Source organism: Chamaea fasciata, unplaced genomic scaffold (genome assembly GCF_029207755.1).
Source record: "Chamaea fasciata isolate MVZ Bird 193981 ecotype frontalis unplaced genomic scaffold, bChaFas1.0.hap1 SCAF_18, whole genome shotgun sequence".
Lineage (NCBI taxonomy): Eukaryota > Metazoa > Chordata > Aves > Passeriformes > Sylviidae > Chamaea > Chamaea fasciata.
In genome coordinates this window covers 4265027-4280518 of record NW_027094103.1, presented here as the reverse complement: position 1 = coordinate 4280518, position 15492 = coordinate 4265027, and the positions used below count along the sequence as shown (strand labels likewise).

The 15492-nt window shown below is 52.1% G+C and overlaps 1 protein-coding gene across 5 annotated transcripts in view; it reads left to right on the top strand.

Annotated features, from left to right (window-relative positions):
* Positions 1-15492, top strand: part of RBM19 (RNA binding motif protein 19) — a 53211-nt gene that overhangs the window by 25155 nt on the left and 12564 nt on the right. For 4 of the 5 annotated variants that reach the window (XM_066199755.1, XM_066199754.1, XM_066199756.1 and 1 more), the window contains 2 exons: positions 9734-9839; positions 15317-15437. In XM_066199755.1, coding sequence (XP_066055852.1) covers positions 9734-9839; positions 15317-15437 — 227 coding nt within the window. Of the gene's footprint in view, positions 1-6884; positions 6942-7546; positions 7767-9733; positions 9840-15316; positions 15438-15492 lie in introns of those variants that run through there. The other variant, XM_066199757.1, reaches the window with a different exon arrangement.

The following is a 15492-nucleotide window of genomic DNA, read 5'->3' as shown; positions in this document are numbered from 1 at the left end:
TCTTGGCAGAGGGGTTGGACTAAATGGTCTCCAACCCAAACCGTTCAGTGATCCTGGGAAATCTCTGTCTTCATCCAGCACCTCCTGAGATGGGTGGAGAGCAGTGAGCTTTCCATGGAATGGAAACATCACCACTGAATCCAGTGAGGGCTCAGGTGGTGCTTGCACCAATTGCTCCCTGTCCTGTCCTTTGGGGCTGTTCCAGGTGACCTGTAAAGACAAATCCCACTGTGCAAAGCAGCCTCTGAGCTTTGCTGTGGTCGTGGCAGGTTGGCAAGGGGTGACCAAAGGCCTGGGAGCAGGAGGGGAGCCACCATCACAGCTTGGGCAGCAGCCACACCTCCAGTTTTGGGCACAGGATGGGCAAATGGGACAGTTAGCAGTGAAAATACCCCTCTGCTCCCAGGGCTTTTCCAGCAGGAGCAGAAAATGGGATGTTCTGCTGTCTCTGGAGCGTGGTGGCTCCCAGCCTGCCTCACCAAGGAGCTGCTCTGTGCCTGCTGTTAATGCTTTGCTGTGTTGTGACCCCTGGCAGGTGTCACATGTGGCCAGGCTGGGCTCTGGGGGACAAGGTTGAGCTCAGGAGAGCTCAGCAGGCTCCTTGCATTTGAGTCACCACCACAGCTGCCACATTTGATCTGCATTTGATCTTCCCTCCGTGTTTCTCTCTTCTCCTGATGAAAATAATTAATCAGGTTATTTTTCTAAGTCATCCTGCACCTTTACAGGGACAAGACTTAAATAAGGATTCTCTTTAAAGCAGAGCTGTGTTAAAATAGCCGTGTGCCTATAAATACCTCATTGCTTCTATATTTATTCTCCAGCTCAGTGCAGGAGGTTCTGCAGTTGAATATGAGATATATTTTTATTTTTTTGGGTTGTTCATGCAGCTGATATCTTAACAGCAAGGCTGCCTTCTCCAGAGAATGCCCTGGGTACAACATTGGGTTCCTTCTGTGTTTCCTAGTTCCTAGTTGCACATATTTCCTCGTGTCTTTGAAAGGAGCTGGCTCCTAAGAATCCTGCAGGAGCAGAGATTTGCACCAGACCCTCCTGTGAGCACTATTTTTAGCAAAACTTTTTTTTCTTTTTTTTTTTTTTGACCAGAGCTGCACTCTGATCAGGATTTTCAAAAGAGCCCAGGAGAGATAAATCCCCAAATCTCAGCGCTGTCGGAGCTGCGGGTCCCTTTGAAATCCTGCCCCTCTGGTGATTAGGGCAGTGACTTGGTGGCTCCTAAGCCCTGGTCCTGCAAGGTGCTTCGTGCTGGGAGAATTGTGGCTTAGGACTGTGAGCTCTGAGAAAGACTTTGCAGGCATTGGGAGGCTCTTGTCAAAGGCTGTGCAGGGATTGAGGTTTCAGGAGGGTTTGGGATATAAGGGGTCGCGGCTGCTGCATTTGTGCAGCTCAGGGACAGCTGCCAGGGGAGCGTGGTGTGGTCCTGGTGTGCTCCAGGGAGGTGATGGGGGGGAAGGTGTCCTGATAGAGCTGGTCCTTTCTCCACCAGACTTGAATGTCTTTTGTCTCCCCCAGAACAAAAACAAAAACAAAAAAAAAAAAAAAAAAAAAAAAAAAAAAAAAAAAAAATTACTATTAGGAATAACTAGTATTACTAGTAGGGTTAAGAAGGAAGATGTTGGATAGGTGAGATGAGGGAATTGAGAGTGGCTGGCCCATGACAGCAGAGAGGATGGGAGCCCTGCTGTGACCAGAGCCAGCTCAGAGCTCTTTAAGATTGCCCAAGAGAAGAGAAGCAGCAACAAAATGTGAATAATATTAAAGTGGGATTTTCCCCCTCCATCCTGGTTTGGGGTGACCTCTTCATCACACATCCACCCGTTATCTTTAAACCCTCTGAGTCACCAGCTCAGACTCTTTTGGAATGGCTTTGAACTCCCAGACTCCTGTCAGCGTTCAAGTTCAGCAGTGCTGCTTAACCCTAGGGCTGCCTAAAGCTTGTGGTGTTCCCTGTGCCAGCTCTGCACCTTCCCCTGGCCCTGAGGAACTGGAAACTGTAAGCGTTGAGGTGTAAAATTTCAGGAGGAAATCTGTTCCTGCATTCATTAAACAGTGAATCATCGTTGTCTTTAAAGCATGGAGATAACTGGAGAACAGGCTGGTGTCTTCCCCAGGAGGTGTCAGTGAGTCCTGGCTGCTTTTCCTTGATGTCACCAGGTCTGAAATAGATTTATGGCAAGAAGTGGATTACAGGAATGCTTCCCACCCCAGTGGTGCAGGCTCTTCCATCAGCCAGGACCAGGAAGCAGAGCAGGGCATGTGCAATAGACATCCTGGGATCTCTCCTTGCAGTCAGACCAGGAGAAAGATGGGAACAAATCAGGAGATGACCACGTCCATCCCTCTGTCCTAAAGGTGTGTCAGGCTGCTGGGTGTGAGGCTCTGCACATCCCATCTCCTGCTGCAGGGACTCCAGGGCTCTCATTCCTTTCTTCCACGCTGAAATTCCAGTGTGGGAGCCGGCTCTGGAGGGAGGGATGACAGTCACACCATAGCAGCTGTACCTGGCTGCCTCCAGGAGCTGGGAAAATCCCTCTTGGATTGGGAGGAGCTGCAAAGGGACACGATGCAAATCCAGGGAAGGGAAAGGCCCCTTTTCCCAACAGCCTTTTAAGCCGATCTCTCCCCATGTTAAAACCTCCCGAAGTGGGATTAAACGTGGCAAAATTAAGAAACCAAACCCAGTTGCAGCACCTGCTTGGAAATGACTTAAGTGGAGGGATATTAAAATTTTAAGACTTGCTGCTGTGCTGCTGATGGAGGATTTAAAAAAATAATAATTACTGTTGTGGGGCTGGGTTTTTTTTTTTTCTTTCTGCTTGGTTTTCAGGATTGGTTTCTGTTTAGCGTGCGGCCTAATTGCGTAATTACACGATAGACTGGAGTAGAATTTAGTGTGTGTAATACCAGTTATAAAGAAGAGCCCTAATTATGTAGATCTTCTCAGGTAAATAATACATCAGGGGCATGGAGTGGCCTAATTACTGTTCTGAAAACCTGCCTAATGACTAATTTACTTGGAATTTCAGAACGCTTTTGATAAGGTCCCTCATAAGCAACTGTTAAGGAAAATAAATCGAGAAGGGATAAAATGTTTTGCTGTGTTTTTAAACAAGCCATTTAAGCCACAGGAAGCAGCCGCTGCCTCCTGCTCCAGCATCTCGAGGAAAGGGAAGATGGCCTGGCTGCCTCCTGCTCTGGGGCCAAAGCTGTCCTATTCCTGATCCTGTTTTGCCACGAGATCCAAGGGAGGCTGCTGCCACTAAAAATGGGAGTTGTGGGTTAATTCCCAGCTCCTTGGAAGAAGCACATCCATGTCCACCCAGTCCCTGGTGCTTGCAGTAGTTGTGGTGTTGGGCATCTAAATAATTTTTTTAAGATCTCTGCCGAAATTTGATAAATCCGGGAAGAACTAAACTTGGAGTTTTCCCCAGGCACTGAGGGAGTGAGGGCAATGCAAAAGCTGGAGCAGCTTCCCCAGGACTGCTCTCCAGTGGATCTCATGGACTTCCTCCATGAGGAGGGAAGTCAGAGCTGGGAGCAGCAGCAGTGTTACTCCAGGGAGTGTGTGCAATGCTGCAGTGAGGGGAAGCCTGGCCTTGGACCTGCCCCAGGAGCCGCTGGCAGCAAGGACAGCTCTGCCCAGAAAACCAGGAAGGGAAGGGATCCATGGCTTGGGGCAGGCAGCAGCACAAGGGAGAAGAGGAATCACACAAAGCAAAGCCCAGCTGTGCTGCTGCAGCAGCAGATCAAGGGGCCTCCAAACAAAGACAGTGCTCCTGGGCAAAGAGGGGAGGAAGCTGGAAAAACTGATGATCCGTGGAGTAAAGAACAAGGTGCAGACGTGGCTGTCCCGTGGCCCGCTGGCTTTTCACGTGGATTTTGCAGGTGCTTTGATTATCCAGCTGGACTGGCCAGCTCAGGGAATGAAGGATCAGCTTTGCCCTGGGGACCTGCTTCCTGGTGTCACTTCATTTGTGGGCCAGGGGACACTGGGACCCCTGCTCTGCTGCCAAATCCCTCCACCCACGGCTCCACCAGAGCTGCAGGGAGCCACAGTTTGACTTGGCTCCGGGATCCAGAGCTTTCCCTCCCACCTTGTCTTTCTGTGCCTTCATTTGCTGATTTTCAGAGGTGAAGGAGACATTTTTGATGCTGCTGCTGATAATGGTAATAGGGGAGATGGGTGCCAGATTAATTCCTGAACCCTCTAACAGGATTTAGGCTAAAAAGAGAGGAAGGCTTTTTTCTTCCCTCCTTCCCTTTCCCTTCCTCCTTTTCAGATATTTCCTGTGCTGGGGATAACAACACCAAGGAGTGTTAAATTGGCTCTGAATGTCCACCCCTGGCTGTCCACATTCTTGTAACGATTTCATTAGCTTGAATTATCCACGTTATTTTCTTGTAATGGGATTAGCCGTCCTGGAGTCAGCTGAAGTCCTGGAGCGGGAGGCGGGAGGGCCCTTCTGCTGCGTATTCCATTAACTCCCTCATGCAGGGGGTGGAACTGGCCATGGCTCAGCCCAGGGGCAAAACCATTTGCCAGGGTCCTGCCTTCCTCAAGGAGGAAGAAAGAAAAAAAAAAAAAAAAAAAGGACCATTATTGTATTTTTTTTTCCCTCCCCCTTTTAATCAGCGAATTAAAAGAAGCAGAGACCGGCAGGGCCATCGTTTTCTCTTTGGGGGCGAGCGGGGGAAAAAAGAATAAAATGAAGAGGAGCATTGCAAAGGGATTGAGTGAATTCTGTGTGGCTGCAGCCTGCTCCTAGGGCTGAGGCTGTGCAGGGAGGGGAGGGGAAGGACTCGTGTGTCTTTTGGACTTGTCATCCCTGCCCAGAGCCGTTTGGGATGAACGGTCACACTGCCTGGCTCATCCGCCTGAGCCCCGGCCCTGGGGCTGCCAGCAGTCACGAGGGGGGATTTGGGCAGGGCTGGGGATGGGAAGGCAGCAAGAGGAGAGGAGGAGGAGATGGTGGCAGTAGATGGCAACCCAGGAGAAGCTTGGCAGCCTTGGTTGAGGTTTTCATAATCGGTTTTTCAACGTGGTTTTGCTGTTTTGTTTTCTTGAAGGAATATGAACCAGAGAGGGGGATTTAGGACTGCTGTGTGCTGTGGGACCTCTGTACGCATCTGCAGAATGCTCAGGGCGGTTTTTGTGGTTGTCTTCCAAGATGTTCTGTGGTTTTGGCAGTGGATGGATTGATGGTGTCAGTTATGCTTTCCTCCTCAGAACGTGGCAAGCCAAGAGTCCTTGGTCAGCTCATGGCTCGGGGTGCACCAGGATCAAGTCAGATGAGCACATCTGTGTGTTTGGGACTTGAAAATACCCGTCGGGGTGGGCAGGTCTGGCCTGTCCCAAGGACTTTGCCGTTTAAATACTGCTCTTTGAGACAAGAAAAGAGTTAAAATGGAGGGAACGCTTCCCAGCTGGAGAGATCATTACAATTTCCTAGGAATAAGTTCTTTGGAAAAAACTGTTCCCTGGGAGGGTGGGCAGGTCCTGGCACAGAGAAGCTGTGGCTGCCCCTGGATCCCTGGAAGTGTCCAAGGCCAGGCTGTACAGGGATTGGAGCAACCTGGGATAGTGGAAGGTGTCCCTGCCCATGGCAGGGGGTGGAACTAGATGGGCTTTAAGGTTTCTTCCAACCAAACCACCGATTCCACGTTTATCCTGATCACCTGTCCCATGAACAAGCAGCCTTCACAGCTGCCCGAAGCTGTGGGGTTCTCTGGAGACCAGGGAGGAGGGAAGGGGAGGGAAGATGTTTTCTGGAGCCCACCTGTATGCCCACTGTCCTCTGGGCTGTGTTTGGTGAAGGATGTGCAGGCTCCTTCTGGTGACCAGGCAAAGCCAAGTGAGCCGTGGGTTGTCTCCCGAGCTGGAATGTGCAGTTTAATAGCAATATAATGTCCTATAATTAGCAGGCAAAGAACTTGCCTCCCAGCTGGCCTGTGCCAGAAGGATATAATTACAATCCCAAGGAGTGATGTTCCTCTGACCTGCAGCCAGCTTGCAGTGAAGAGGAGAAATCTCCTTTTCCTCCCTGCGTTCAGCCAGGGAAGCGGGATGGCAGCTGGCAGAGCTGCCAAAGCAGCGGGAGAGCAGCTGATAGCCAGCACTGCCATGGAGAAATGCTGCAGCTCTTGTGGGTGGGAGGGAGGGGATGTCCCTGCTGGCATCCCTGGGATGCACCCTATGTTCCTGCTGAGCTTGGAATGGGTGACTTGTCAAAGGAGAGCTCGTGGCCGTCTCTGTTCTGCAGCCCTGTGGCTCGTGGCTCAGCCAGAGCCAGCACAGGCTTTTTCTGGTTTCCCAGCAAATCTCGATGGGCACAAAACAAAGGTTCTCATTTAGGAAATAGGAGTTGCAGTGTTTGTGGAGGCTGCTCTCCCTCCCAGCCAACAGCAGGAAGACGCGCCAAGCCTGGGAGAGCGAGGCGTGAGGACAGAGCTGCCAGCCCGGCTGGCAGGGACAGGGGAGCCCAGGCAGAGCCCTCCACACCTCTGCCCTCCCCTCCTGCTCCTGATTCCACTTGGGATTTCAGAGAAGAGCTGTTGGACACTGTTTTCCATGGATCTGTGGGAAGGAAGCTGGGAGGAGCCGTGTGCGTGGCAGGTCACCAGGGGCTTTGCCATCTTGCTGCCTCTGCAGCAGAACACTTTTGGCCCCCCCAAACCTTCCTGTATTAATTGTGAGCTGCTCCATGGGGGTTTCACAAGAGATTTGGGATTGCTGCACACTGAAATCCCATCCCAGGGGGCTCAGCAGGACTGAGGTTTAGGTCTTGTGCAAAATTAAGCCGGGCTGACTGCAAACAAGTCCATGTCTCAAGCCTGAAAGGGCTTTGCTCTCTCACAACCACCAGGTCCTTCAGCCCTGGTGCAGGGGCTCAGGAGCACTTGGAGAAGGCATAGATCGGTGGGTGAGTATAAATCCAGAATCCACTCTGGTTTCGCACTCACTGATGCTGGAAATTTCCCTGTAACCCATCCTGCTTGAGGGAAGGAGCCTGGCCTGGTGCTGTGCTCCGTGCTGGCAGCACGATTGCTGATCTCTGCCCACTTTGAGAGGAGAGAGGCACCAGCACCCAGAGGAACCCCACCCTGGGCTGCCTGTGGGTTTTCTCACTCCATCTGTGCCCATCAGAGCTCTGTGCTGGACGGGGAAGGAGCTGGCAGTGCCACCAGCTCTGACTTGCTGTGACCCCCGTGCCTCCACGGCCATCCCAGCCCCTGGCAGCACATTGTCAAACAGCTCCGTGAGCTCTTATGGAAAAGCTGCTTCCTCCCCTCCCTTGCCATTGTGCTCTGGTGTCACTTGGGTGATGTGCTCCATGCTTTTCCTCCTCCCGTGCCTGTGCCCGTGGCACAATCCATGCATGGCCATCCTGGAGCCTGGATGCAGCTGGAGTGGGAGCAAACGTGTCAGCACCTGGCTTCCCTCTGGCTTCCCTGGCTACGGGAGCCTGGCACTGCAGGGGGTAATTGGGTTTCCTTCTGCCTCTCTCCCCCCCCCCCCCAAATCCAGGAGAAATAATTGGAAAAGAGAGGTGTGAGTCTGTGCCTGGCACCGCAGAGGAGAACATTAAAGGCCGGAGCTCAGCGCTTCATTCGCAGCTCCCGGGCTGGTAATTGCTGTGTTGTGGTTTCTAATTAGCGCCGCAGTGGGGGGGACGCCGTTCCCCTGCATGGCCCCACTGGGGTCAGCCCTGTCCCCTCGGCTTCCCTCACCCCTCCACCTCGCCTGTTCCCCGGATCCATCCCTCTGGAACCCCAGCTGGCTCCCACTGGCCGGGAAAAGCTCATGGCCAGCCCTGCTCTGCTGCTGGGTCAGGGCTCCATCCCTCCACGCCTCTCTCCACGTGTGGGTGCCTTGGGCTGCTCTGAGCCGGGCAGGAAGGGAGAGCCACTTTCTCCCAGCTCTGCCCAGGCTGCTGTGGGTCAGCACAGCTTCTCTGGGACCCCGAATCCAGAGCCTTCCTGCTCCTGTGGGTGCCTCCTGGCCCATGCTGGGCACTGGATCTTGGTGTCAGAAGGACCCGTTGGTGTTTCAGTGCACAGACGGAGCGTTGTCTGAGCGTCCCTTTGGGCAAATACTCTGCTTCTGTTCCTTCAGCAAATATTCTGCAGCCCCCAGGCAATGTCCTTGATATTTTTCATGGAGAGAGAAAGAGACTGGAGCGTGCCCATGGCTCCTACCTCCCATTTTTCCTAGCTAGACAGGCATCCCCATGGCTTGGGAGCTCTCTCCTTGCCTCTCCCTTCACCCAGCTGCAGCATTTGAGGTGCTCCAGGCATTTTGGGAGTCCCTGTCACCCCCACCCCCGTGCAGGAGGACTTCTGGAAACCACAGGCTCCGAGCATTCCCGGCAGCTGAGGCTGCTCCCTCTCCTGTGCCGGGGTTTTGTTTGTTTGTTTGCGTAGCTCCAGCTCGGAGGGGGCAGGAGGGAGAGAGGGAGGGAAAGCACCGGGCGGGAGACGTGCGGATTCATTTTGAGGCTTCATAATGGTGCATTTACACACCACGTTGCCTAAGGAAATTGGGTGGATGAATGCCTGGTCATGCTGCCAGTGCAGCAGGTTAACTCCCAGGATTTAGCTTATATCATTTCACGAGAGCTTTTATGGCCTTTACTGTGTTTATTCCCAGGTGCTCTTTGGCACTGCTGTATCCCAGGTTCCTTTTGTGTATGCACGCCTGTGTGGAGATTTTCAAATAAAATAACACATCTCTTCAGACCTGGGCCACATTAAATATTTATTGCCTGCAGTTTGTGCATATGTGTTTGATAAATGGGTGCGAGGGGAGGGGAGGAGACGGGGAAGCAGGAGCTTGGCAGCAGGGAAAGCGCCGGCTTTGTCCTGGAATTCCTCCAGGGGATGGCACTGGAGAGGGGTGCCCGGCTTGTGCTGCCTTTGGGGCTGTTTTTAGGGGTTTTGGACAAAGTGGGATGGCTGCATGCTTTGGTGCTCAAGCCACAAGTTCCTTCTCTGGGGACAGGAACCCCCTTATCTCCCCATTCTTGGCTTTCCACTGACGCTGCAGAACTTGTCTGAAATGCTGTTGGATATGGAGGTTGTTGTGGTCTGCTGGATTCGCCTGTTTACCTTTCTACATCCAGAAAGCTTAGATAAAACCAGTTTATTCCAGCACAGAAGCTGCAGGATGGGAGAGGCTGAAGGGTTAGAGCGAGGAAATCCAATCATCAAAAATGCCCAGGATCCCTGGAGTTGGAGGGATGACACCTCTGGGGATGGGAGAACTATTCTGGAAACAGAATAATTCCCTGTGGGGCCATGCTCTGTCTCCTGCCTGTATCCTGTGCGCTCCAGCCCCTCTTTAAAGGCGCAAATAAATCCGTTTTGGTGGGATTTGGAGCAGCTCTGGTCACCTGGAAATGCTTTGCTCACCCTGAGCAGGGCATGGCATTCTGGCTGAATCTCCTGAGGGAAGGAGGAGCAAAGCACTTACATTAAAGAAGTTTTTTGTATTAAGTTCTATATCCAGAATGACCCTCGAAATATAAACTGAGATTTTAGCTGGTTGTGTTTGCTTTGGAAATGGGGCTTGCAGGGAGGCAGAGTGACTGCAGGACACCTGGAGCAAGACGCCCCTGATGTGAGTGGCTCTGCTGCTGACACTGCCAAGGTTTGTGGGAACAGGGTGACTCTTCCCTTCATCTCACACTGTCCCTGCTTTTCCTTGGATTCACAGCACCTTTGGAGAGCTCAAGACTGTCCGGCTGCCCAAGAAAATGGCAGGAACGGGATCCCACCGGGGCTTTGGCTTTGTGGATTTCGTCACCAAGCAGGACGCCAAGGTGAGCCGCGCTCCTCCCTGCCCTTGTGGCACTGCCCCAGGTGGGGAGGGGAGCCTGGAGGCTCTGTCCCACCGAGGCTTAGCCCAGGTTTGGGGCAGGCTGGTGGCATTCCCCAGGAAAGCTGCACTCAGGCTGAAACCCCCACGTGGGCAGCAGCCAAACCCACAACCAGAACCCTAATGGGGATGATTTTGGTGCAACTGATAAAATAACTCAAAATTCTTGGTTATACAGAAGGACAGGAGCTGATTTTTCAGGTTTGTCAGCAGCAAGGTGAGACAGGATGGTTTTGACTCAACATTAACACATCAGGAAACCTCTGCACATGTCCCACCTCCACCACCACCTTGATTTTAGGGGAATTTTGGATATTGTGGCTGTTCCCTAATTTATAACCTGTGCAAGGCCTGCGTTCACCAGTTCCTCTGTATGTTTTGAGAGCTCCCTGTGAGCAGCCTTACCCTGCTGCTTTCCCAGTGCCAGAGGATCAGTAGTTATGAATTGGCCTAGTTCATTTATTTTTTGAAAGCTTTCCTACACCTTTAAGTTCCGTGCTTTTAGCAGAAACGAGGGGATTGCAGCCTGCCTGACGGTATCCTGCTCTTATCCTTTGCCAGAGGTTCTGGAGCAGGGTGGATTTCATCCTGCTGCTGATTCCTGGTGATTTGTGCAGAGTCTGGAGGGGAGTGGCTGTAAGCACAACCCACAGGATGTCTTTGCTGGAGGGAAGGGACCACATGAGCCCCCAGAACTCCAGATTTTCCAGACTGTGAGCAGAGGTGGAGGAGAGAGGAGGGGGGAGCCAGCCAGAAGCCTGTGTTTATGTTTTTAGACAGCATTCATTGATCCAGGATCACAAGGGACTATTAGATCATCCCTTCCAGCCTGACCTCCTGTATAACACAGTACATGGAGTTTCTTTGTTAGTCCTGTATTGATCCTAACTCAAACTTCCCTCTGCTCAGCTTCCCTCTTCCCCCTGGGGGTGCAGGGATCCTCCCAGGAGCCTGGTTCCTCTCCCTGCACCTCGAGCTGTGCCTGTGGCTCTGCTCAAAGCAGCTTTGCTTCCACCTCTTCTTCGCTCACAGTCATTCAGGCTTTGTTCCTGGGGTCTGAATTAATCTTTTCCCAAGGAAACTTTGGATGGAAAGGTACATAGAGGGACCTGACTGGTTCTTTACTGCTGCTCAGTTTGGGGGCGGGTGTGAGGCAGCACCTGCTTTTCTGCTGCCCTCTGGGGGAAACAGGCTCAGTGTCTGCCTCCCATCCCTTTTTATCCCCTCAGGGCCTGACTGCAGCTGCGCTGGGCAAATGGGAATCTCAGTGACAGGTAGCCCATCGATGGTGAGGGGAGAGATCCAGGCAGGGCTCTGGCCCAGGGCACTGCTCCCAGGGCTGATGGAGGGGGGAGTGTGCAGGGAGAGAGCTGCCCTGTGGAAGAGCTCTCAGCGGGGTTTTCTTCTTTCCCAGCAAAGCAGCTCTTCTTCCTTCTTCATATTTTTTTTTCCACCCTCGTCTCTTTGAGGGATTTAATTGTCTCACAAGTGGCACATCAAGTACACTCCATTGGCCGTCTGGAAAAGGATGCACGGTGTATTGATGAATAGGATCCTGAATATTGTAAACACGCTCATAATTGGCTTAGAGTTTATTGCTGAGTGAAATGAGAGAGGAGGGGAGTGGGCCTGGAGACCTCTGAGCTGAATAGCTCTGACTGTCAGTGACGCTTTTGCTCAGAGTGGTAATCTGGAAATTGCTTATAAGCATCTTATAAAACATGATGGGTTTGTAATAGAATAGTTAGGCTGCCTTTGTTGGGCATTTAAAGCCTGTGACCTCCCGTGTTTGTCTTTTTCTCTGAACAGCCACGGCTGCTGTGGGAGCGCACATGGAGATTTTCCACAGCCAGCACGGGGATGGGGGCTCCTCCTCCCAACTCCCCGATGCTGTGCCTGCAGATCTGCCCCGTCAGCCCTGGCTTGATCTGCTCAGCCTCCCCTGGAACTCTGATGCACCGGCAATACCAAATTAACTCCGGTTAAGGAAGCACTAACCGTTCCCTGACGTTCCCTGTGCAGAATCGTTGCGGAATTGTTTTTATTTTTGAACTATTAACTGGGAAGCTGAGTTCCCACTTTTCTCCCCTGTTGATATAAAAATACATCTGGTCTCCAAATAGAAATTGCCCATTTGGGAGAGACAGCCAACGTTTTCAAAATGCACATGCACGGAAGGAAAAATCCTTGTGTGCAGCTGGCATCGCGGAGAGCGTCCTCAGCTGGGACCGGCTCTTGCGAGGGAGGGATATTTATCAATCTCCTAATGTTGTTGACCCTTTGTCCCTCTAATGATTCCAGCCTGGAGGCTCTTTGGCTTGAGTATTTAATAGGGCAAGGGGGAATGTGGAGGCAGAGCAGCACTGTCCTCCAAATGAGGGCAGCAGTCAGGGCTGGCGCTGTCACACCCAGGGTGACAGACGCTGCGGTCCGGTCTCTGCTCCCGGCCCTCCCAGCACAGCAGGCTCTGCTCCAGAGCTCTGGCTGCCTCATCCCAGCAGCCTGGCCTTCCTGGGGGCTTATCAGCCACCTCTTCACTTGGAAATTCTCTGTCTGAATCCCACAGACATTTTTAAGCTGCTGTTCCAGCCTCTCCCTTTCCTCTCCCCGCTTTTTCCCACCATGCTGAGTCGTAACGTTAAGCTTGAACCAAACTTTGCAAGAAGTGCTCAGAAATGGCATTTTTAAGCATGTTCACATCCTATTCTCGAGGAGAAGCCCTAAAGCTTCTGGAAAGCAAATGAGGCCCAGGAGAAGGTTTGCCAGGGATCTTCAGGCTTCAGGGTGGCCTGGCAGAGGGTGTGTTACCAAATGCAACAGCTTTATCAGAATCGGGTTTGAGCATTTCAAAAGGAGCTTTCTGTGGCGAAGGCTCTCCTTAAATGTGTAGGAAGATATGAAGCCCTGGAAGTGAGAGGGCTTTTGTGGTGAATCTCTCTCTTGGATGAGCAGACACCACACCTCCCTTTATCCCTCATTTGGACACAACTCCACAAACCTCTGGCCTTTCTTTGTTCCTCCAGAGAGGTGTCCTGGGAAGGGAGATGCTCACACAGAGGAACTGCACCCCAAAAATAGCTCCTGCTTCTATGAAAGCCAGCCTGCTGCTCCTCATTTCATACTTGTCACCTAATTAAAGTGTTTTTTCCCTACCTATCTTTTCATTTGGAATAGCAGCAGTGGCAGATTTCCTCCTCTCCCTGGAAGATTTCCAGCAGTGTGGATGTATGGGGATGGCATTTCTCCCCTTCATCCCTTTGTCTTTTAAATCATCAGTGCTTTCTCTTTTATTTTTCCTCTCCTGAAAAGTCTTAATTCCTCTCAGAGCAATGAACAGCTACATTTCATCTTCTAGCTCAATTCCAAAGAACTGACATCCGTGTGTCACCTGAAATGTGCAGCTTCTGTTCTGCATTCCTAGCTCCTGGAGCCCATCTGGAGGACAGGGAGCAGAGATCCCAGTACAGGCTGGAGCTTTCTTTCATCGTGGGTGCAAACCAACTCATTTTGGGGATGTGTTTGGCCAGGAAGGGCGAATGGCACCAGGCTGGTGGCAGATGTGCCTCACCCAGCGGGTTTCTTGCATATAACACAACTTGATGGCAGCATCTGCCTTCCCTGTTGCTCCATGACCTTTCCCAGGGCTGCCAGCAAAGCCAGAGGATGGCAATCCCGTGAGGAGGAGGAGGAGGAGGAAGTGGCAGAGAAGTGGCTCAGAGGACCAAAGCCCACCAAGTGCCACGTTCATCGTGGTCTGCCCTCCTCCATGACCTGTGGAGCACAGATGGGCTGTGTGCTGTTACCCAACCTTCCTCTTCCTTGTGCTGTGGGAAGGAGAAATCCAAAACCAGGAATTAACAAAGGAAATGCAGTGTTTAGAGCCGTGGGTTGTGTGCCAGGCTTTGCAAGAGGCTCCTTGTGCCAACATAAACAGCCCTCACAACTCCCTCCTGCCGCCTCCCCCCGAGTGTTTGTTTAAGCCAACACATTGCTCTGCTAATTGGGAGATAGGCCTTGAAAACACAGCAGCAGCAAATAAAAACAGCTGGAGCTCGCAGCTCTTCCAGGAGGAATGTGCCCCTGGAAAAGGGGGCACTCTGCCCTGCCAGGATCCCCATGAGGAGCTGGGGGTGCTGGGAATTTCAGCCGTGCCATGGAGCAGGTGGAGCTGGTGCCCCTCATTGCTGTTTTATAGCACATGAGGGTTATATGAGTGAAGGGACTTTGGAAAGAGAGGAAAACTCAGGTTACTGGGTGCTGGTTACTGAAAATGGGGGTTTTTTATGAGTTTCATAACCCAGCAGCTCAAGGAGGGTCCTGAGGAGCAGCTGTGGGCAGCAAAGCAGGACAAGCCCCTCTGCCCAGAGATGTGGCATTTGGGGACAGCTGCAGTGATTCAAAGCTCAGAGTTGTTCATTTTTAGCAGGTGGCTCAGAGGAAAGATGTGTGTCTGATCCTAGAGCTGCCATTTCTGTTCCAGGGACATGAGTTTGCAGAGCTCAAAACCTGAACGAATCTCAACCTTAGCTGGGGTTTTTAAAAAAGCATTTGGGGCATTTTTCTCCCCCCCATGCCCAGCCTTTAGTGTGGAGCACTTTGTGGGCCCTTGGGGATAAAAATATTTGGCCAGTGGGTTTGTGTATTTGTGGGTTTGTGTATTGTGGGCCCAATCCTGCTCAGTCCTGAATTTCCTTGAAATTCTGTGGGAAATAAAGACAAAGTCAAACTTCCCTGCACTGGATCAGTGTTTTCTGAGTGTCTCTGCTGGTTGCCTGCGAACAGAGAAAGCCATCTGAGCTCTGGGCTGGCTGGCACATTTGTATTCAACATCACCAAGAGATTACAGCTGTATGGGTGTTACTAAATGGGATCTAACACCAGGAAACCTCTGGATTTCTGTAGTAGAGCAAACCACCACAGGCAGAAAGAGCAGAGGACTTCTGTGCTGGCTTCTGCTCTGCCACATTTGCTGCCAGCATGGCCAAGTCACCAAATGGTTGGCAGGAGAAAGGCAGTTTTCCAACTTGATTCCAGATCAGAAAGGAACTTCTGTGTCACAGCTGAGCTGTGCTTTGCGTTCCAGCAGAGAACAGGGTGCCAGGGAATCACGAGGTCCCACCCAGTGCTGACCCAAAGCTCCAGAGGTTGCAGCATTCCCTGCTCAGGGTGGTCCCATCCTGTGCTGGATTCCAGCCTGCAGCAGTGGTGATGGGAATTTGCTCTGCTGCAAGTACAGAGAAGATAAATGACCGAGTCAGAGCCTCTGATGGAGATGGATCCGGCCCCATCAGAGCAAAGCACTCCCAGTACGATGTTCTCCGGTGGCCTTTCTGCTCCAGGGCAGAAGGAGGGACATCTTTACCTTCCCTCCTACTTCCTATTTTCTCCTTTAATTTCTTTTTCTCTCTTTTCACCCTGCAGAAAGCCTTCACGGCCCTGTGCCACAGCACTCACCTGTACGGCCGCAGGCTGGTGCTGGAGTGGGCGGACACGGAGGAGACGCTGGAGGCCCTGCGCCGCAAAACCGCCCAGCACTTCCACGGTAACCCCCCCACCTGGCACACACCGGGGCTGGCAGGTAGAGCTGCTGCAGCCTG